General features: G+C 40.3%; 1 protein-coding gene and 1 pseudogene across 5 annotated transcripts; both read left to right on the forward strand.

The window, feature by feature from the left end:
* Window positions 1–232: 232 nt before the first annotated feature.
* On the forward strand, window positions 233–11,903 carry si:ch211-255f4.3. Of its 4 annotated transcripts, none has more exons than XR_015521032.1 (5): window positions 233–259; window positions 2,040–2,143; window positions 2,547–2,909; window positions 5,216–6,098; window positions 6,211–7,452. XR_015521032.1 is itself a non-coding variant. In XM_087302249.1 (5 exons), the coding sequence occupies exons 2-5, from the start codon at window positions 2,089–2,091 to the stop codon at window positions 10,614–10,616; spliced, it is 1,752 nt and encodes a 583-aa protein (XP_087158375.1). In that variant the 5' UTR covers window positions 233–706; window positions 1,757–2,088; the 3' UTR covers window positions 10,617–11,903. The 4 variants fall into 4 exon arrangements, 3 of the variants coding, with proteins under 3 accessions (XP_087158375.1, XP_087158374.1, NP_001410311.1); XM_087302249.1 differs by lacking the exon at window positions 6,211–7,452 and adding an exon at window positions 9,913–11,903 and having other exon boundaries at window positions 233–706; window positions 1,757–2,143; window positions 5,216–5,845; XM_087302248.1 differs by lacking the exon at window positions 6,211–7,452 and adding an exon at window positions 9,913–11,903 and having other exon boundaries at window positions 5,216–5,845.
* Window positions 11,904–12,046: 143 nt separating this feature from the next.
* Window positions 12,047–19,820, forward strand: LOC147838318 (uncharacterized; annotated as a pseudogene). The gene is made up of 5 exons (XR_015521473.1): window positions 12,047–12,073; window positions 12,740–12,839; window positions 13,790–14,158; window positions 15,910–16,539; window positions 19,021–19,820. The product of XR_015521473.1 is annotated as an uncharacterized LOC147838318 (transcript).
* The last annotated feature ends 1,936 nt before the right edge of the window (window positions 19,821–21,756 follow it).

The raw sequence follows: 21,756 nt of genomic DNA on the forward strand, positions 1-21,756 counted from the left end.
TTGTAGTTACATCAGGACAAGGTTACTTTGGTGTATCTGTCAGCCATAAAGGATAACATTTGCTTTTTCGTGCCATAGTATTTCACCACACACATTATGTAGGATGGCGTTTTTTTTGTATACATTAACAATTGTTTTGGCAGGTATGTTCAGCAATATTTTAATTTGACGCGTTTTCGACGATTTGCCGTCGCTCCCGCCTCGCCGTGATGACGTCAGCGCTGACGCGTTCATTCAGCGTCGAGTCTTCAGAGCTGAGGTGAGTCGTTGACGCTTTTTCTCGTGTTTACACAACAATAAAACACACTTTACAGTTTATTAAAGCGACAATCTGCGACTAGTTTCTGCATTGAGTTCACCTCTATCTGTGTGTCTGCTGACCAAAACAATACAGCAGGCAGAGAGGAGCTCTGAGAGGACAATATGAGCTCGGTGTTTGTTATTGTATATGAAATTTTCCATATTTGTCTTTGTTATATCGCAAAGTATGATCTGTGAATGTAAATAATGGTCATATTTCGGTAGTTATATGAAGTGTAATGCAGAAAACATTAAATGATTAAGGCTTTCAGCATTTTTAAAAGGTTTTTATGATTCTTCAGTGTTTGTACACATGGACGCACAATCTTAATTTAAAACTTGCTTCATATTTAATTTAACTAGATATTAATATAGATGTGTTATTGATTACCATAATATTTATACTGTAAATACCAAGTGTGCCGCAAGCCTGCGTTTGAGTGAGGGTCTCGGCCGTTAGATCGCCCCCTGGGGGCTGGCTGCTGTACAAGTCATAAAGCCCGCCTCCTCCTTGTTAATGAAGGAGACTTGAGCCCAAATAAAAAAAAATATTACACTTGCAATAAAATGTCCCGAAAGATAGTTCTGGTGGATTAAGGCACTGGTTATTGTGCTGAAATAGATGCAGATCTTCATTTTTGTAAACAGTTTGTTTTTAGCAGTAATTTAATGCTGGGCGTGTCATCGTGATTGACAGCTGTGATTGACAGTTTCTCAAAGCAGCGCGTCTGAGCTTCGGCAGAAGACTGAAGTGTTATTATTCGATTTCTGTGTTATTTTACCATGACAAAATGAGTTCAGCAGTAAACTACAGTTTCTGACATACATGATCCTGGTGGAACACTGTTTATTCGTTAAGGTCAGGGCTTTTTTCGGGCTTTATTAGTTTGCTGATACACGCCTAACCACCCAGATAGCAAAATACACTCAGGCCAGTTTCGGCTAGATTCTCGCCTGCCGGAGACTTACCCCTAAGAGCTCAGACTGACTACCTCTGCTGGACCTACTCCGGATGCCTGGACTCACTGCCCGATTTCAGCCCGAGTCAATCGAGCCAGATGTGGCGGCCGAGCGAGCCGGCACTGCCGCATGCGAGCCGGAATCGGCCTGCGACGCCGCGAGTAGGTTATGCGCTGCGGCCCGGAGCTGGTGCGATTAAATATATAAAACCCTCATATTTGTTAACGTTATTACATCCATTTGTGTTGATATGACAGCAAACGCATGCTGAGCAGTTCGGGGGGCGTGGTTGATTTTTCATAAAGCGTTTGGTTGGAAGCTCGACTCCGCTCATTTTCGCGGCTCCTCCTCTGGCTCCATCAGACAGTCCTTCTGCGCATGTCAAGGCTCCAATTTCAGCAGTCTTTTGCGACAGTTTGTGCCCGTCAAGCAGGCGTTTTGCCCTCAAGGTGTTCAATGGGAAAAGGGGCTGTCGCGTCGTCCATATTTTTTACAGTCATTGGTAAATACACGTTTTTATAATGATGCTGCTGATTCTGAATGGCTGTTTAATGAGTGTTTATAGTCTGAGGCTCATCAGTCCTCTATTTCTCGTCTGTTTATGTTTTCTCATTCATTATACTGATGTCTTCAGATCTACAAATTGACTAAGTTAATTTTGTTGGTCTCAGCTGACTTTATCACATTACATATTGTCAGCAAGAAAATATAACATCATAATATGTTTATTTCGTCAATCAGTGTAAATAAATCAGATTTCTCTGTTTCTTCCCCTGAAGCTCCATCAGTGAAAGACAAAGACAGAGTTTATTGAAGGACAGTGAGAAGATGAGTGATCCAGAACCCTGCAGAATTAAACAGGAAGAGACTGAAGAACTAATAGGTTTGTGTTTATTCATTACTCTTCAATAATGAGGCTGAAGAACCGTGAGGTTTATCGAGAGCTTACTGAGAATTAATTCTGCATCGATTCTGAGATTTTACAAATGTATTGTGATGCTCTCTTTAATAGTTTTTGAGTTTGATATTCATCAGGAGATGATACTGTGCTCTTTAGTCCTCCAAGTTCCAGATACTGTTTGAACACTCAAATGCTTATGAATGAGAGCGCTTGTGTGTTTGACAGATGTTTAAGTGGTCAAATGTTTTTGCACCTCAGTTTTTAGACCACAAGTCTGTTTCACCTAAACCTTTTCTAACGTTATTAATAATTTTAGATTAGAGACTATGCTTGAGCACCATCTGCTGTTACACACTGACATGTAACTTAATAATTTAATTTTCAGATGTGAAGGTGAAGGAGGAGAGTGAAGCACCGAGTGAAGATGAGGAGAAACATCATGTCAAAAGTGAAGAAGAAACTCACACAAGCACTGAACACAGTGTTTTGCTGAACAGCACAGCTGTAAACGGCTTCACCTGCACTGAATGTGGAAAGCGTTTTGGGTGCAAATACGGTCTCAAGTACCACATGAAGATCCACACTGGAGGGAAAGTGTACAAGTGTTCACACTGCGACAAGACATTCTGTACGCTGGTACAACTGAGGGCGCACAAGAAGATTCACGCTAAAGGGTTTCTCTGCGTTGCTTGTGGGAAGAGTTTCAGGGATAAATTTTCTCTACGAAGACACACGCGCAAATATCACGGTAAGCTGATCATCTAAATATCCAGCCCTTCCAGATTTATTCTTTAGGATCTTTGTGGAGGTTTTAACATATATTTAAAGGGGTCGTATGATGCGGTTTGATGTTTTCATTTGTCTTTGGACTGTAACAAGCTGTGTTTATACAATATCCACTTATATAAAACACAAAAGTCCCAATCCCAAAAGGAGTTTCATAGTCCGGCTCCTAAGGGTTTGGACAATCAATCTCTTTTTGAGGCCAATACAGCATCAGTTGGTCCTGCACAGTGGTCAGAGAGATTTTGAGCTGTTCTTCTTGCAGAATAGTGTTCAGGTCACTGGGTGATGCTGGTGGAGGAAAACCTTTCCTGACTGGCTCCTCTAAAACACCCCAAAGGGCTCAATAATATTTAGGTCTGGTGACTGTGCAGGCCATGGGAGATGTTTAACTTTTCTTTAATGTTCATCAAACCACTGTCACCAGTCCTGCCGTGTGTATTGGTGCATTATCATCATGACACCAATGTGAACCACCTGCACACTTCGATGTCTGACCCATAGGGTCCACACAGTCCTCCAGAATGGTTTGGTTGTCTATGGCAGTGACCCAGCACCCTTCTAGCACCAGTATTTGGCCATCACTGATTACCCCCATGCTTCCCTTTTTTGGATCCTCTCCACACTGTAAGTCTCCTGTATATGGGAAAGACAGTGTCGATGGACTCATCACAGTCCACAGCCCAAGATTTTCACAAGTTGTGGCTATAGCAGCCAGACATGTATATTGACCCTGTGGAGCTCCTGGTGAACAGTTTTGGTGGAAACAGGACAGTTGATGTGCACGTTTAATTCTGCAGTGAGTTGGGCAGCTGTGGTTTCATTTTTTCCACTTTGACACTGTAGGGCAGGGGTCACCAATCTCGGTTCTGGAGGGCCGGTGTCCCTGCAGGGTTTAGCTCCAACTTGCCTCAACACACCTGCCTGGATGTTTCAAGTATACCTAGTAAGACCTTGATTAGCTTGTTCAGGTGTGTTTGATTAGGGTTGAAGCTAAAATCTGCAGGACACCGGACCTCCAGGAACAAGTTTGGTGACCCCTGCTGTAGGGGATCAACCTATGTTTAAATGGATCAAGGATTTATTAGCTTATTTCAAGGAATGGAATCTTGAAGATTCAAATCACTTGATTCAACTCACTTGAAGCAGACTGAATCAGATTAAAAGCTTTATCTACCATTTGTGCAGTAAATAGAAGACATTGTATGTTACTAATTTTGTTTCTATTATTTCCGTCACCAACGATAATAACATAACACCACAGGGTTCAACGCTAAGGATTTTTTCTACTGGCCCAATCGGACAAGTGGTTCCGATTTTTACTCGCCCTGCCAATATTTTTCACTGGCCCCACCAAAGAAAGTTAATAGCTGTTTCTTAGCCACAAGTATAAAAAAATAAAATAAAAAGTGTCAATTTTTGTAAATCTAAAATTTAAATATGTAAATAAATGTATATTGAGCAAAATCCAAAGTGTTTTGAAACAAAAGATGGCTGACCTGCCAGACTAACGGGTAAACTGTACAAAACATCACTTTATTTTTTTAGTCAAGGTGTACCCTCATAAATGTCTGCTTCCAAGACGTTAGAAAGAAATGTTTTCCTTTAGCATCATCATTTAATGTTACCGCCATGTTGCTGTCTCTTCGCTGTACTAGTTGATATAAAAAAAAATAACGTGCTCTCAACATCCAATCAGATAGGAAGAACCGAGAAGGTAGCATTTGAAGGCTTGAAAACAAAAACTGTTTCTAAATACTGACTGTTTTTGCAAGCAATTGACAAATAGTCACAGGCCAATTAAACTTTAGTGACAAGGCACCAGTGGCCCGATCGGGCCAGTAAGGATCCTGTCTACTATCCCGAGCATCTCGCATGCTGGCCCTGGGCCATGGGGCAGTCCTTATTGTTGAGCCCTGCACTAGTATTGGGTTAAATTTTAGCAAGGGAACCAAATCTACACACATAAACAGAACAGTTCTTACAAAATTAAACACATTATTTTTGAGCTACACTACGATACATGAAACTAAGCAGTCAGTCACCATGATTTTGTAATTATTGAGAGAGGATGAATTAAGTCGCATAACAATGGTTAATAAAAACGCTGTTGTTTGCAATAGTTTTTATCTACACTTTCGAAATACAGCTGAAGACTTGTGCATATTTGTCAGGGAAACATGCCTATTGATTAATAGTTTGAAAGTGAAAGTGAAAGCTTGACATTTTTCCTCTTAAAATGTAACTTTTTTTTGTTTACTTGATTTTCAGAGCCGAATGAAGACATGAAGACCTGCTTAAACGTTCATTTAAAGTTGAAGCAGTTTTTGTGCTCTTTGTGTGGAAAGAGTTTCAATCGTTCACACAGTTTAAAGAAACACGAGAGGACTCACACTGGAGAGAGACCTTACAAGTGCTCACACTGCGACAAGACATTCAATGAGTTAGGAAGTCTGAAAGCGCATGAGATGAATCACACCGGAGAGAGACCGTACACGTGCACTCAGTGTTGGAAGAGTTTCACACGATCATCAAACCTTAATCGGCACATGATGATCCACACTGGAGAGAAACCGCACCAATGTGATCAATGCGGCAAGACATTTTCAAGGCCATCAGAGCTGAAGATCCATCTTATAGTTCATACAGAGCAGAAGCCTTATTCATGCTCTGAGTGTGGGAAGAGTTTCCTAAGAAAGTCAGTATTCAGAAAACATGAGAAGATCCACACTGGAGAGAAACCTTACAAGTGTTCACACTGCGATGAGAGATTCTGTAAGTTAGGTCAACTGAAAGCACATGAGAAGAGTCACACTAAAGAGAAGCTGTTCCTCTGCATTGCTTGCGGGAAGCGTTTCAGGGAAATATTTTCTCTACAAAGACACACACAAAAATATCACGGTGAGTCGATCATCTAAAGATCCAGCCCTTCCAGGTTTATTATTTAAGATAATTATGGAGCTTATAGCCAATATTTAAAGGGGTCGTATGATGTTTGTTTATATAAGATTCATAGTCTAACACTAAAGTCTCAATCCCAAAGAGATATTCTTGCTGTTGATATTGAAATGCCTTCACTTGTTACCGTACACTCACACCGAAAGCGGCGAGAGCGTCAAAGTAGCCGGAAGTCATTTATTTTCAATGAGAGACGGTGGCGATTAGCGGCGAGGAGCAGCTCGGCACGTCTTCGCCAGTGTGGGCGTTGAGGAGAGTTGAAATCAAGTAAACGTTATGGTAATGAGTATTCGGCGGCAAGCAGTCAGAATGAAGAAGTCCACCGCTTGATAGGAGTTCAGAGAACACAGACCTGTGGACTTTGGTTCCGACCTTGTTGTTCCCAGGGCCACTGCCATATCACCTTGCAGCCCAAGACCGGTTACTAACTGAAGCTAAGCAGGGCTGAGCCTGGTTAGTACCTGGATGGGAGACCACTAGGGAACACTAGGTTGCTGTTGGAAGTGGTGTTAGTGAGGCCAGCAGGGGGCGCTCAACCTGTGGTCTATGTGAGTCCTAATGCCCCAGTATAGTGAAGGGGACACTACACTATCAGTGGGCGCCGTCTTTGGGATGAGACGTTAAACCGAGGTCCTGACTCTCTGTGGTCATTAAAAATCCCATGGCACTTCTGGTGAAAGAGCAGGGGTGTACCCGGTTTCCTGGCCAAAGTCCCTCTATCGGCCCTTACGATCATGGCCTCCCAATCATCCCCATCCACTGAATTGGCTCTATCACTGTCTCTCCACTCCACCAATAGCTGGTGTGTGGTGAAGCACTGGCGCCGTTGTCCTGTGGCTGCCGTCGCATCATCCAAGTGATTGCTGCACACTGGTGGTGGTGTGGAGAGACCCCCCTCATGATTGTGAAGCGCTTTGGGTGTATGGCCATACACAATAAATGCGCTATATAAATACACATTACATTACACATTACAGGGGTTTGATTATTGCGGCCCCCAGATTTCCAATTATTTACAATGTTTTCTCACAGGAACATACATTAAATAAGAAACTGGCGAGTTACTGATGTTCATTAATGTTATATATATTTATTCTAAAAAAGCAGGAATCTCACGCGACGTAACAGTACAAAACAGCATTGCTGCTTCAGGATATTTCAGACATTTGGACACATTGGATAATTAAGTGGAGCAAAGCCACACCACACGCAACTCGATCTTCCATTGTTAAATGAATTTGGTAAGAAGTGCGCAACATTTTCACTAGAGGTGTGAACCTATACTGGTCTCACGGTTCGGTTACGATTATCATGCCATCGATTCGGTTCAATTTGATATCTCGGTGCATCACGGTGCATTGACGATGCTTTCCATATATAGTGTTATATTTTAGGGGGGAGGCTATAACATGCTGTCTGTATAAACACACAGACACACAGCAACACACTGTTTCTCATTCAAACACATTCACAAACATAGACAGCATCAAACAAACAAACAAACACACTTAAGCCCTTGCAACAGGGAGAGCTCGCACTGAGCGGAGCACAAAAACGAAAAAACGACAAAAATAAGCACTTTTCCGACGATCCCTTACAGAGAGCTCCTCTCAGCGCGAGCTCTGCCGGCTAAAATAAACGCAGACTGCGAGGGCTTAAGCGGAGCAGTGCTCGTAATGTCGAGCGAAAAAAAAGAAAGACAGCTGTGAAACATAACCAGCTTTGTCTTTCTGTAGGAAACACACTTTAGATCTTTTTAGGGTAAGCGTTTTTTTGAGTTATTGCCGTCTATAACTGAATGTGTGTCAGGAAAATCGAAAACAAAACCAACTGAACCGCGCTCATTTCTGGCGGCCCCCTGGATATACAGCGCCCTAAGCATTTGCCTATGGTGCCTATGCCACGGGCCGGCCCTGAGTTGGCTGAGTATTGTAAATAACGGCGCTCACCTCCCTCGCGACAGAGCGCAAAGGAGATAAATGACGTCACAACATAATAACCGGTTATGGTTATTACTGAATCGATACCGAATTGTCCGCGTCTGCATCGCGGTGCACCGAAGAAACAATTAATTTTGACACCCCTAATGTTCACGCTAGAAACATGTTTTATGCAGGAATGTAACTGATATGCTGCAACGGCTCCTTTAAATACGTGATCAATGTAGCGAATTTTGACGCTCTCGCCGCCGGAGCTGAAGGCAGACAGCATTGTCGCCAAGGTGGCCAGAGCGACCTAAGACGCTCTAACTGCTTTCAGTGTGAACGCACAGTTACTGTTTTGTTTCCGCTCGACCTGAGACGGTGTGTGTTTTTCACACAGTAGAGTTAAATGCATCTCCCACACATAATGTCAAGAGACCGACTTGATAAGAAGAGCGTAAACTGTGGAAGTGTAACACACAACCTGCGGCAGAACTAATTCTTTAAGGATGTTCATGTTTAATCCAGTGTCCAGAAGAAGTGCAGGGGTCACCAATCCTGGTCCTGGAGGGCCGGTGTCCCTGCAGGGTTTAGCTCCAACTTGCCTCAACACATCTGCCTGGATGTTTCAAGTATACCTTGTAAGACCTTGATTAGCTTGTTCAGGTGTGTTTGATTAGGGTTGGAGCTAAAGTCTGCAGGACACCGGCCCTCCAGGAACAAGTTTGGTGACCACTGATCTAGAGTTATCAGCAATTATCTGATCATTAACCATGTTTTCATTACCATTAAAATTGTGAACATTTATATTGTCAGTTGAAAATAAGCTTAATGGAAACGTGTCAATTTAGCAAAAGCTCCCTCTATTAAAAATATAGTATGCGCCGATAAATAGAACCAAAGCACTTCTGGCAATCCGAACCTTTTTTGACTAGGTTCTTGCCTAGTTTCTGTCCTGTCAATAAAGGAAGGCAAAACACCAAAAAAGGGGTTGAACAATAAACCTTTTTTTTTGTTGTTGCAGATGATACAGCATCAGTTATTCTTGGAAATACTAGATGCAAGTCCTGCACAGTGGCCAGAGAGATTTTGAACTGTTCTTCTTGCAGAATAGTGTTCAGGTCACTAGGTGATTCTGGTGGAGGACAGTCTTTCCTGACGCCTCCAAAACATCTCAAAGTGCTCAATAATATTTAGGTCTGGTGACTGTGCAGGCCATGGAAGATGTTCAACTTCACTTTCATGTTCATCAAACCAATCCTGTTGTGTGTATTGATGCATTACACAGCACCTCCTTCAGGATACAATGTTTGACCCATTGGGTGCACATGGTCCTCAGGAGTGGTTCGGTAGTCCTTTGCAGTGACCCATCCCCATCTAACACAAGTATTGGGTCAAGGGGATTCCATGATATTGCAGCCCAAACCATCACCGATCCACCCCTATGCTTCACTCTGGGCATGCAAAAGTCTTAGTGGTACACGTTTTGGGGGGGGCCTCTCCATACCGTAACTCTCCCGGATATAAGAAAGACAGTGAAGGTGGACTCATCAGAGAGCAATACATTGTCCACAGCCCAAGATTTTTACGGCTGGAACTATTGAAATCCATGACTAGAGGTTTGGCTTTGGTAGCCTGGCCATGTGTATTGACCCTGTGGAGCTCCAGACCAACAGTTTTGGTGGAAACAGGAGAGTTGAGGTGCACATTTAATTCTGCAGTGAGTTGGGCTGCTGTGGTTTTGTTTTTTGGATACAATCGGGGTTAGCAGCTGGATGTCTATTTCAGAAAGCTTTCTCTTGCACCTACAGTTGGATTTGGTTCCTCTTCTTGGTGGTCTGCTGGTATTAGCCTGGATATAGCTAGCCAGTGAGAAACGCATCACCAATTTGTAATATATTATTAATGCTTAATAAAATGCAGTTGTTTCGCAACCTACACTTCGCTATCTACACTTACAAAATATTGCTAAAGATTTTTGCATTTTCTAATGGAAACATGCTTATTGATGTATTGTTTAAAAGTGAAAGTGAAAGCGAAAGCATCCCCACTTAACATTTTCTCTTTTTGTGTTTACTGGATTTTCAGAACTGAGTGAAGACATGAAGACCTACTTAAGTGTTCATTCAAAGATGAAGCCGTTTTCATGCTCTTTGTGTGGAAAGAGTTTCAATCGTCTACACTGTTTAAAAAAACATCAGAGGATCCACTCTGGAGAGAAACCGTACAAGTGTTCAGACTGCGACAAAACATTCAGTGACTCAGTAAAACTGAAAGCACACGAGAGTATTCACACTGGAGAGAAACCGTACACCTGTACTCAGTGTGAAAAGAGTTTCAGACGATTATCACACCTTAATGTACACATGCTAATCCACACTGGAGAGAGACCCTATAAATGTGATCAATGTGGCAAAACATTTTCAAGGCCTTTAGAGCTGAAGATCCATATTAGACATCATACAAATGAGAAGCCTTATTCGTGTTCTGTGTGTGGAAAGAGTTTTACAAGACAGTCAAGTTTAGGAAGGCATAAGAAGATTCACACTAGAGTGAAAGAGCATGTGTGCTTTAAGTGCGGGAAGAGTTTTGCTAAAGCTGAACGTTTGAAACTGCACCAGAGGACTCACACTAGAGAGAAACCAGATACGGAGTGTGGGAAGAGCTTCGCAGAATCATCAACCCTTAAAGAAGACATGGAGATAAATCAAAGAGCAATGCGGCAAGACATATTTGAGGGCTGCATAACTGAAGGAACATCTCAAAGTTCATATAAAGAAGAAGCCTCATGACAATGTTTTAACATGTCTTTCAGCATTCATACTCGAGTGTTTTTTCTGAGGATGAGCAGAGTGAATGTGCACAAAATCACTCCCTGATGTTAGATGGTGCTTAATGAACTTACAGCTTCTGAAAGGAAAGTGAAACTTACCATCCGGTCTTGTTTGATCTGGATTTACTCTCTATAGTCAGCAAAAAAAGGTTTGCTATGTAAAGGTGCTGTATGTAAGTTTTTGACTCTTCTAAAGCTTAAATATACCATAATATGTTTGCAGATATTTATGAAACACACTAAGTGTTTATCTGAAAAACATTGCTGAAGTCAGTTAATCTCTTTTGAAAGTCTTTGTTTTGGTCTCTATAACCAGCCCACTGCCAGTTTACCCAATTACATTTCAGCACTCCGGGTTGACTTGGTGAAAAACACCCCTTCATTTCAGTCATGATGGCTGATACAATTTATCCGGTTGCGGCAAACTGCGATTTCATAAAGTCATGAGAGGAAGGGCTGGGTCAAAAAGTGTTTTGATTTTAGAGTGCAATACCTAGTTTAACCACTGGATGTCAATCTCACACACTGCACCTTTAACACCTTGGATAAAAAATCCACTTGTTTCACTTTCACTCTTCAAGCTATTTAGAAGCCATGAGCACCCACTGACAGGTAAAGATGTTTAGTCTTTGTACTGAGGGATTGAGACGCACTGGCCAATTTTTGTGTGCATATTTATCCACCACCTATTCTATATATATATATATATATATATATATATATATATATATATATATAATTTAATTCAGCAATTCTTCGTCAGCGCTGTTTTGTGATGACAGTTACTCTGAGCATCAAATATAAAAGCCTCTACAACTCATGGCTGTGTGTGCAGTCAGCTGTGGAGCCATGTAAAACTTAAATAAAGGGATAAATTAATTTAATAACCTTTACAATGACTTTATAATGTAAAAGCCGAAATGTTAGGACATTTAGAAATCCTAAAGAGGAATTAAAAGATCATGTATGGTCAGCCTTTCTGAATGTTTTATTGTTGTAGGCCTTTATCGTTTTGCTTTATGAGGCGATTAATATTATGCAGGGTATCTAAAATGGGTATTAAGAAGCTTCATCTCCTTTAATTGTTATCTTGTGCTATTAAGTTTGACAGTTTTACAGATTTTAGGAAAGAAACTTTAAAAAGAGGGTTTATTCAAACTTGCTCTGAAGAAAACGTTTGCTTTTAAATTTTGTTAGGTGTATTTTTAACATATTTTAAGAGCCCAATAAACACTATTTCACCTCATATTATTATGATTTATTTGGCCTTTTTTTCCCTCTACATTAGCGATTGTCTTTTGTCCTGTCAGAAGTATTTTAATTTGGCGTGTTGTTGTTGAGCCTCCGTTGCTCCCGCCTCGCCGTGATGACGTCACCGCTTACGCGTTCATTCAGCGTCGAGTCTTCAGAGCTGAGGTGAGTCGTTGACGCTTTTTCTCGTGTTTACACAACAATAAAACACACTTTACAGTTTATTAAAGCGACAATCTGCGACTAGTTTCTGCATTGAGTTCACCTCTATCTGTGTGTCTGCTGACCAAAACAATACAGCAGGCAGAGAGCAGCTCTGAGAGAAACATATCAGTGAATGTGTTTGGGTTTTTCCTGACAGAAGGTTTTTACGTCAGTTTTAATATCACAAAGTATGATATGTGGATAAAGGGAATGTGCCGCTGAAAATATGAACGTTGATGTTGAATAAGTTAAATTAGTAGTTAATGGTGAACCCTAAATTATTAAAGGTTTTTCTGATTTCTCAAATAGATGTGCTGCTGCTAATCTACTCAATTAGTGTAAATGCTTACTTGGTATTGAAATAATTGTTAATATCGAAGCATTTAAAAAAAGTAATTATAATGGTATTAATCCTGCAAATACTCAATAAACTGATTTACTGCTGATCCTTAATGTCTGTTTGACGAGTGTTTATAGTCTCAATATTATCAGAGCTGCTGAAATATTCTTTATTTTAAGTCAAGAGTTTAGTTTTAATAATAGTTTTTATGTAATGACATCATAGTATAATTTATTTCCTCAATCAGTGTAAATGAATCAGATTTCTCTGTTTTTTTTCTCCTGAAGCTCAGTGAAAGACAAAGACAGAGTTTATTGAAGGACAGTGTGAAGATGAGTGACCCAGAACCCTGCAGAATTAAACAGGAAGACACTGAAGAACTAATAGGTTTGTGTTTATTCATTACTCTCCTATAATGAGGCTGAACAACAGTCAGGTTATTAAGCACTTTATCAGTTTTAGTTCTTTTTCATGTTTCTTTTCATTATATCTTAACATTATTTCTGTTTAGTATACGGGACACTGTTTTTCAATAGTCTGGATGCAGCCTTGATGATGCAAGCTGAGATTGCATCACTCAGCGATGCAACGTCAGACTCGATGCGCTCAATAGAGCTAGTGACGTCACTGTGATGGGTAGGGTTAGGTGAGCGCATTAAAAAGCATTGGATGCAGCTCAGATTGCACTGCACCGAGTCTGCAGCCAGACCCCTCTCCTGTTTTTACTTTTTCACTTTTAACACTGAAATTTCATTAAACATTTAAAATTAGTAATAAAAACTTGGTGAATAGTGAATCGCTCATATATCTGCTCTGAAACGGATCCTCTGATAGACACGGCTTTGAAACGCTATCTTTGTGCCAGCTTGGTGAAGCGATGATCATTGTAGCCAATCATAGACATATGTGTTGAGCTTGTGAACACAACAGCCAGTCAGCTGTTTAAGAACCTGCTCAACAGTGAAAAAAATGTTAGCTGGAGGGTTTAATAATGTTAATGTAATTTGAGTTATTTGCACCCACAGCTGTTGTGATAAACCTATACATTACGCATCAAGAAACGATTCTGAGATTTTACAAATGTGTTGTTATTCTATCTTTAACAGTTTGAGTTTAATATTCTTTCACATTCTGTTTGAACACGCATTCCAGTGCTCATGATTAAGAGCGTTTGTGTGTTTGACAGAAGTGGTGAAATGTTTCTGCATCTCAGCTTTTATATCACAAGTTTAATGTAAACACAGCTCTTAGATTTTTAATTTTTTAAGAGAAAACACTATCCTTGAGCACCGTCTGCTGTTACACACTGTCATGTAACTTATTTACTTAATTTTCAGGTGTAAAAGTGAAGGAGGAGAGTGAAGCGCCGAGTGAAGATGAGGAGAAACATCATGTCAAAAGTGAAGAAGAAACTCACACAAGCACTGAACACAGTGTTTTGCTGAACAGCACAGCTGTAAACGCTTTCGCCTGCACTCAGTGTGGAAAGAGTTTTGGGCGCAAATACGATCTCAAGCGTCACATGAAGATCCACACTGGAGGGAAAGTGTACAAGTGTTCACACTGCAACAAGACATTCCATAAGCTGGTACAACTGAGGGCGCACAAGAAGATTCACGCTAAAGAGAAACTGTTTCTCTGCATCGCTTGTGGGAAGCGTTTCAGGGATTTAATTTCTCTTCGAAGACACACGTACAAATATCACGGTAAGTTGATCATCTAAAGATCCAGCCCTTCTCAGGTTTATTATTTAGGATAATTGTAAAGTTCATAACGCTAACTAATAGGGTTCGTATGATGCGGTTTGATGTATTCATTTGTCTTTGGACTGTGATTGTTTATATGAGATCCACTTATATGAAACATATTTATATATTTACGTGCTCCTCTAAAATATTAATATATATTGCTCCTAACTTGCTCCTCTAAAACACGCCAAAGTGGATCAATAATATTTAGATCTGGTGACTGTGCAGGCCATAGGAGATGTTCAACTTCACTTTTATGTTCATCAAACCACTCTGTCTGTCTCTTGCTGTGTGTATTGTTGCATCATCCTGATACATTGTGTCCTGAAGGCGGTGCGTTGTTTTACCCATTGGGTGCGCACAGTAGGCATGGGCCGGTATAAGATTATGACGGTATAATAAAAATATCACTGTTTTACGATATTGTTATTACTGCTCCAAAAGATATTATTTTTAAATGTCTTGGTAAAAATTTTCCCCATTGAAAACACTATATTTTAATTTATGAAAATGTTACAATATTTTGGAACGGTAAACATGTCAGGCTATATAATTCAAATGAATCATTGACTTTTGCAGTCTTTATTAGGTTCCTGAACACAGATTTCATTCCAATTTAAAACACCCTCTTGGATATCTTTTCTGCCGAAGGTACTGTTGTCTTAAATAGCAAAACGTAAAAATACATTGCATTTTACCTTAGGAAGGGTATTGCAGAAAATTTTGTTGGTCTAAAAACTTGACTTTTTCAAACCGCGGTATACCTTGAAAACAGTTATCGTCCCATTCCTAGCACACAGACCTACAGAATGTTTCGGTAGTCCTTGGGGGTGATGCGCCCATCTAGTACAAGTATTAGGCATAGGGAATGCCATGATATTGCAGCCCAAACCAGGGGCAGACTGGGACTAAAAATCAGCCCTGGCACTGTAGCCACACCAGCCCACATTACCACACTGACACAACCCCATGCTTTGCTTTGGGTATGAAACAGTCAGGGTGGGACGCGTCTTTGGGGCTTTTCCACACCATAACTCTCCCAGATGTGGGAAAGACAAAGAAGGTGGACACAACAAAGAACAATACATGTTTCACGTTGTCCACAGCCTAAGATTTTAGCAGCTGGCACCATTGAAACCAGTGTTTGGCATTGGCACATGCGACCAAATTTTGGCTGTGGCATCCAGCCACGCATATTGACCATCTGGAGCTCCAGACCTACAGTTTTAGGTGGAAATAGGAAGCAGAGTTGAGGTGCGCATTTAGTTCTGCATGGAGTTGGGCAGATATGGTTTCATTTTTTTTTCACTCAGATACAATTATTTTATTAGCAATTGTGCTGCTGTTGTAGCTGTTGGCAGCTTATAAAAAAAAAAAAAAATTTATATATATATATATATATATATATATATATATATATATATATATATATATATATATATATATATACAGTTGAAGTCAGAATTATTAGCCTCCCTGAATTTTTAGACCGCTTGTTTATTTTTTTCCCCAATTTCTGTTTAACGAAAAGCTGATTTTTTTTTCAGCACATTTCTAATCATAATAGTTTTAATAACTCATCTCTAATAACTGATTTATTTTATCTTTACCATGATGACAGTAAGAGAAAGATGTCAGTTTGAAAGTGAAAGCATCCCTACTTGACATATTTCTCTTACAATGTTTTTTTGTGTTTACTTGATTTTCAGAGCTGAGTGAAGACATCGAGACTTACTTAAATGTTCATTCAAAAATGAAGCTGTTTTCGTGCTCTTCGTGTGGAAAGAGTTTCGATAGTCCACACGGTTTAAGAAAGCATCAGATGATCCACACTGGAGAGAAACTTTACAAGTGCTCACACTGCGACAAAACATTCAATGACTCAGGAGGTCTGAAAGCACATGAGATGATTCACACCGGAGAGAGACCGTACACGTGTACTCAGTGTGGGAAGAGTTTCACACGATTGTCAAGCCTTAAACGACACATGATGATCCACACTGGAGAGAAACCGCACCAATGTGATCAATGCGGCAAGACATTTTCGAAGCCGTCAGAGCTGAAGTATCATCTTACAGTTCATCAAGAGGAGAAGCCTTATTCATGCTCCGAGTGTGGGAAGAGTTTTAAAAGAAAGCCAGGGTTAAGAAAACATGAGAAGATCCACGCTGGAGAGAAACTTTTCAAGTGTTCACACTGCGACAAGAAATTCTGTAAGCGTGGACAACTGAGAGCACACAAGAAGATTCACACTAAGGAGAAACTGTTTCTCTGCATTGCTTGTGGGAAGCGTTTCAGGGATATATTTAATCTACAAAGACACACACAAAAATTTCACGGTAAGTTGATCATCTAAAGATCCAGCCCTTCTCAGGTTTATTATTTAGGATACTTGTGGAGTTTATAACATATTTAAAGGGGTCGTATGATGTGGTTTGATGTTTTTGTCTTTAATTCATCTTCAACGCCTCCTCCTTCATCTTACCCTAGACAAGCTCAATAATGTTCATGTCTGGTGACTAGACTGGCCAATCCTGGAGCACCTTGACCTTCTTGGCTTTTAGGAACTTTAATGTGGAGGCTGAAGTGTGAGAGCGAACACTTTGTGGTTGGAATGTAATGTAATGGGCAGCACAAATGTCTTGATACCTCAGGCTGTTGACTCAATGAATCTTTATTTGTTTAGCGCTTTTACAATGTGGGTTGTGTCAAAGCAGCTTTACATAGAAGATTAAAGAGAATTGATAATGTCAGTTCAGTGTAGTTTAATATTCACTGCAAAGAGTTCAAACACTGAAGAGCAAATCCATCGATGCACAGCTCTACAGATCCCGAACTATGAAAGCCAGTGGCGACGAAGTCTGGTGAAAGTAAAGGATAAAAATCTCGAGACAAACTAGGCTCAATTGGGCACCACTATTTCTCCTCTGGCTAAACGGCTTGTGCAGAGCTGCAGTCAAGGCGATGGAGAACGCTGGACAATGGAGACTCGTCTGTCCCTGGAATGTCACAGGAATCAGTCTCACGCTCTCCGCTTCTCCATGACCGCCACAGCAGCTGCTCAGGATACGGCCTGGTCCAGGATTGTGGAACTTTAGGATCATCTCTTTACAGGTCTTGCATCAGTGGCACTGCATAGTCTGAGGGCTATAAGTATCCCCAGGTGAAAATAGAGAATGAAGAGAATAATTAGTGCAGCTGCTGTTCATAGTGTATATAAACGAGATGCGTGGAGCACATTCATGCAAAGTGTATGATTTACTAAAAAGATCAGTCTTTAATCTACTGTTGAACTGCAAGAGTGTGTCTGAGCCTCAGACATTATCAGGAAAGCTGTTCCCGAGTTTAGGAGCCATACATGAGAAGTCTCGACCTCCTTTACTAGACTTTGCTATTTTAGGTACTACCAGAAGCCCTGAGTTTTGAGATCTTGGAGCGGGTTGGATTGTAGCGAGGCTGGAGGTTGCTGATGTTGCCATCCACTTTGCAGATCTCTCGCACGCCCCCAAAATGAATGCAGCCCCAAACCATGATTTTTCCTTCATCAAACTTGACTGATTTCTCTGAGAATCTTGCTCCATGCGGGTTCCAGTAGCTCTTCTGCAGTATTGGTGATGATTGAGAAGATTCATTGGACAAATTTACCTTCTGACACTCCTGACAAGTTATTATTTTTTTGTTCTTACAACTGGGATCGACTACAAATCTTTTGTCAGTTAGCGTAGTCTCTAGGGCACAGGTGTCAAACTCAGTTCCAAAAGGGCCGCAGCTCTGCACAGTTTAGCACCAACCCTAATTAAACACACCTGATCAAACTAATTGAGTCCTTCAGGCTTGTTTGAAACCTACAGGTAAGTGTGTTGGAGCAGGGTTGGAACTAAACTGTGCAGGGCTTCGGCCCTCCAGGAATTGAGTTTGACAACCCTGCTCTAGGGTTATACACTTGATTAAAAAACAATTATTATATCAGTGTTTGGGCAGTCTGCCAGGGTTGTCCTCCAAGGCCATAGCTTCTAGCTGTTGAAGAATATCTTCTGCTGAAGATAACGTTCCCAGGCTTTAATAGTTGGTTAGAAGTGTCACCTGGACCATTTTCTCCTTTATTTCCAGCAGAAAGCTGACCAACTTCAGTATGTCATCCTTAACCTCGTCACCATATTTTTGGAATCATTTTGAAAGGATGAATAGGGTATATGCCAAGCTAGTGTTGTTCCCATACAGATAAACGTCCGGTGGCCTGTTATTGTAAGATTTTTTTCCATTTTATATGGTTCTTTTTACAGCATCGATGTTGTAATATAATTAAAATACAATCAGTTAAACAGACTTTGGCATTCATTTAGTTGCTCAAGCGTAAAACTAAACGAAAAGCCATTTACTCGCACGCGCCTGTCAGAATCGACGGGCAAGCACAAAAGCTCCATTGAATATACTGGAGTAAAATAAATGCTCATATTATAAAGACATGGGGGGGTGGGTGTAATGTAATGCAGTGGTTCTTGTACAATCTGAGACCCACTTTATATTGGATATCACTCAGCCAGTGGAGATTGCTGACTTTTAAAGAAAACAGACCTTAAATGTGCCGATTTGCAATGGCATACAGCTCACCGGAAGCGATTAACCCAGGTTACTGACAAATTAAAAGTCCTATTAGCATACTTCGGCATATAGCCTATTAATGTAATGCAACCTACTCTAGCAAAATATTGCACATGTCTAGAAACATGCCTATTGATTAATTGTTTGAAAGTGAAAGTGAAAGCATCCCTACTTGACATGTTTCTCTTAAAATGTAACTTTGTTTACTCGATTTTCAGAGATCAATGAAGACATGAAGAATTACTTAAGCGTTCATTCCAAGATGAAGCCGTTTTCGTGCTCTTTGTGTGGAAAGAGTTTCAAACGTCCAGACAGTTTAAGAAAACATCAGATGATCCACACTGGAGAGAAACCCTACAAGTGTTCACACTGCGACAAGACATTCAGTGAGTTAAGGAAACAGAAAACACATGAGAGGATTCACACGGGAGAGAAACCGTACACATGCACTCAGTGTGGGAAGAGTTTTAGACTATCATCAAGCCTTAATCTACACATGATGATCCACGGCGGAGAGAAACCTTACAAGTGTTCACACTGCGACAAAACATTCAATGAGTCGGGAAAACTGAAAGCTCATGAGAGGATTCACACGGGAGAGAAACCGTACACCTGTACTCAGTGTTGGAAGAGTTTCAGACTATCATCAAGCCTTAATCTACACATGATGATTCACACTGGAGAGAAACCGCACCAATGTGATCAATGCGGCAAAGGATTTCCAAGGCCTAAAGAGCTGAAGAGGCATCTTAGAGTTCATACAATGAAGAAGCCTTATTCGTGTTCTGAGTGTGGAAAGAGTTTTACACTGCAGTCAAGTTTAAAAAGACATCAGAAGATCCACACTGGACTGAGAGAGCATGTGTGCTTTGAGTGTGGGAAGAGTTTTACCACAGCTGAACATTTGATAGAGCACCAGAGGACTCACACTGGAGAGAAACCAGATATGGAGTGTGGGAAGAGCTTCACACAATCATCAACTTTTAAAGAAGACATGGAGAGAAAATAATGAGGCAAGGCATTTTTAATGGCTGCAGAGCTGAAGGAACATCTTAGAGTTCATATAAAGGAGAAGCCTCATGACAATGCTTTCAAGACATTTTTCAGCATTCATACTCGAGTGTTTTTTCTGAGGATGAGCAGAGTGAATGTGCACAAAATCACTCCCTGAGGTTAGATGGTGCTTAATGAACTTACAACTTCTGAAAGGAAAGTGAAACTCACCATCCAGTTTTATTTGATCTGTTTTCGACTCTTCTAAAGCTTAAATATACCATAATATGTTTGCAGATATTTATGAAACGTGCTAAGTGAATATATTTGTTCATCTGAAAAACATTGCTGAAGTCAGTTAATCTCTTTTGAAAGTCTTTGTTTTGGTCTCTATAACCAGCCCACTGCCAGTTTACCCAATTACATTTCAGCACTCCGAGTTGACTTGATTGAAAACACCACTTTATTTCAGTCATGATGGCTGCTTCAATTGTTCTGGCCACGGCAAACTGTGATTTCATTAAGTCATCAGAGGAAGGGCTGGGTCAAGAAGTGTTTTGATTTTAGAGTGCAATACCTAGTTTAACCACTGGATGTCAATCTCACACACTGCACCTTTAACACCTTGGAAAAAAAATCCACTTGTTTCACTTTCACTCTTCAAGCTATTCAGGAGCCATGCGCACCCACTGACAGGTAAAGATGTTCACTGTAGTCTGAGGGATTGAGACGCACTGGCCAATGTTTGTGTGCGTACATGACTGACCAAGGTGGGGTGGCAAACATTTCATTAGTGTCCTCCAAATTTATCCACCACCTATTCATGTTATACATAACTACCTTAATTCAGCAACTCTTCGTCAGCGCTGTTTCATGATGACTGTTAATCAGAGCATCACACATAAAAGCCTCTACAGCTCGTGGCTGTGTGTGCAGTGAGCAGTTGGGCCATATACAAGTATAAATCAGACTTTAAGAAAGGGATAAAGGTACTGTAAAAGCCCAAACAATGACTCTATAATGCAAAAGTGGAATCTTTTACATTTTGGGACATTTAGAAATCCCAAAGAGGACATAAAAGATGACATATGGTCAGCCTATCTGAATGTTTTATTATTGTAGGCCTTTATCATTTTGTTTCATGATGGAATCCAGGGTTGCTGCTTGCCTAAAGAGTGCCCTATGCTAAATTTTACTGTGGTGCCCCCATGGAGGAACAAAAACATACAAACATATGTATTTATTTATTTATATACATAAATATGCATATAAAAACTCAAAATCATACTTAAACATTTAAATATTTACATTATAAAATAATAGTTTCCATTAAAATAAACACTGACATGTGACCATGGCTTCTCATGTACATACAAAAAATTGTCCGTTTTTTTTATTTTTTTTTTAGCGTTCGTCGTTAAATAATTTTTTCCAACGTTTTCATCAACATATTTTGAATATATTTTATTGACGCTCAGATCATGTTAATTATAATAAATAAATTGTGATATTCATCTTTTAAGCAACCGAGATGGTGCTCCACTCCGGAGTTGGTGCCCTACCCAACCTGCGTACTCCGCGCATAGGGATTAGCGGGACTGGTGCAATCCATCTTATAATCAGGGTTCAACACTAATGATTTTTTCTACTGGTCCGATCGGGCCAATGGTTCAGATTTTTACTTGCCCTGCCAAAATTTTCTCTGTTCCCACCAAAGAAAAAATAAAATGTAATAGCTATTTTTTAAGCCACGTATTTTAAATAATGTGTCAAAAATAATGTCTATAATTATTTAATTTTTTAAATAATATTTTTTAAATGTTAATATATGTATAATGAGCAAAATTATGTGTTAACAAAAGAGCAGTATGGACAAATGTGAAGGTATTTTATTTTAGTTCGAAATTATTTAACAAAAGGTGGCCTCAATCGGGCCAGTAATGATCCTGTCTACTATCCCA

The sequence above is a fragment of the Danio rerio genome, chromosome 22 (genome assembly GCF_052040795.2).
Source record: "Danio rerio strain M-AB ecotype USA chromosome 22, GRCz13ab, whole genome shotgun sequence".
NCBI lineage: Eukaryota > Metazoa > Chordata > Actinopteri > Cypriniformes > Danionidae > Danio > Danio rerio.

Bases quoted from the DNA above. Each gene is read 5' to 3' on its own strand.
- si:ch211-255f4.3 (XM_087302249.1), top strand. From the start codon at position 2,089: ATGAGTGATCCAGAACCCTGCAGAATTAAACAGGAAGAGACTGAAGAA. The intron at 2,144-2,546 runs GTTTGTGTTTAT...TTTAATTTTCAG, and splicing joins AGAGACTGAAGAACTAATAG to ATGTGAAGGTGAAGGAGGAG. The intron at 2,910-5,215 runs GTAAGCTGATCA...CTTGATTTTCAG, and splicing joins ACACACGCGCAAATATCACG to AGCCGAATGAAGACATGAAG.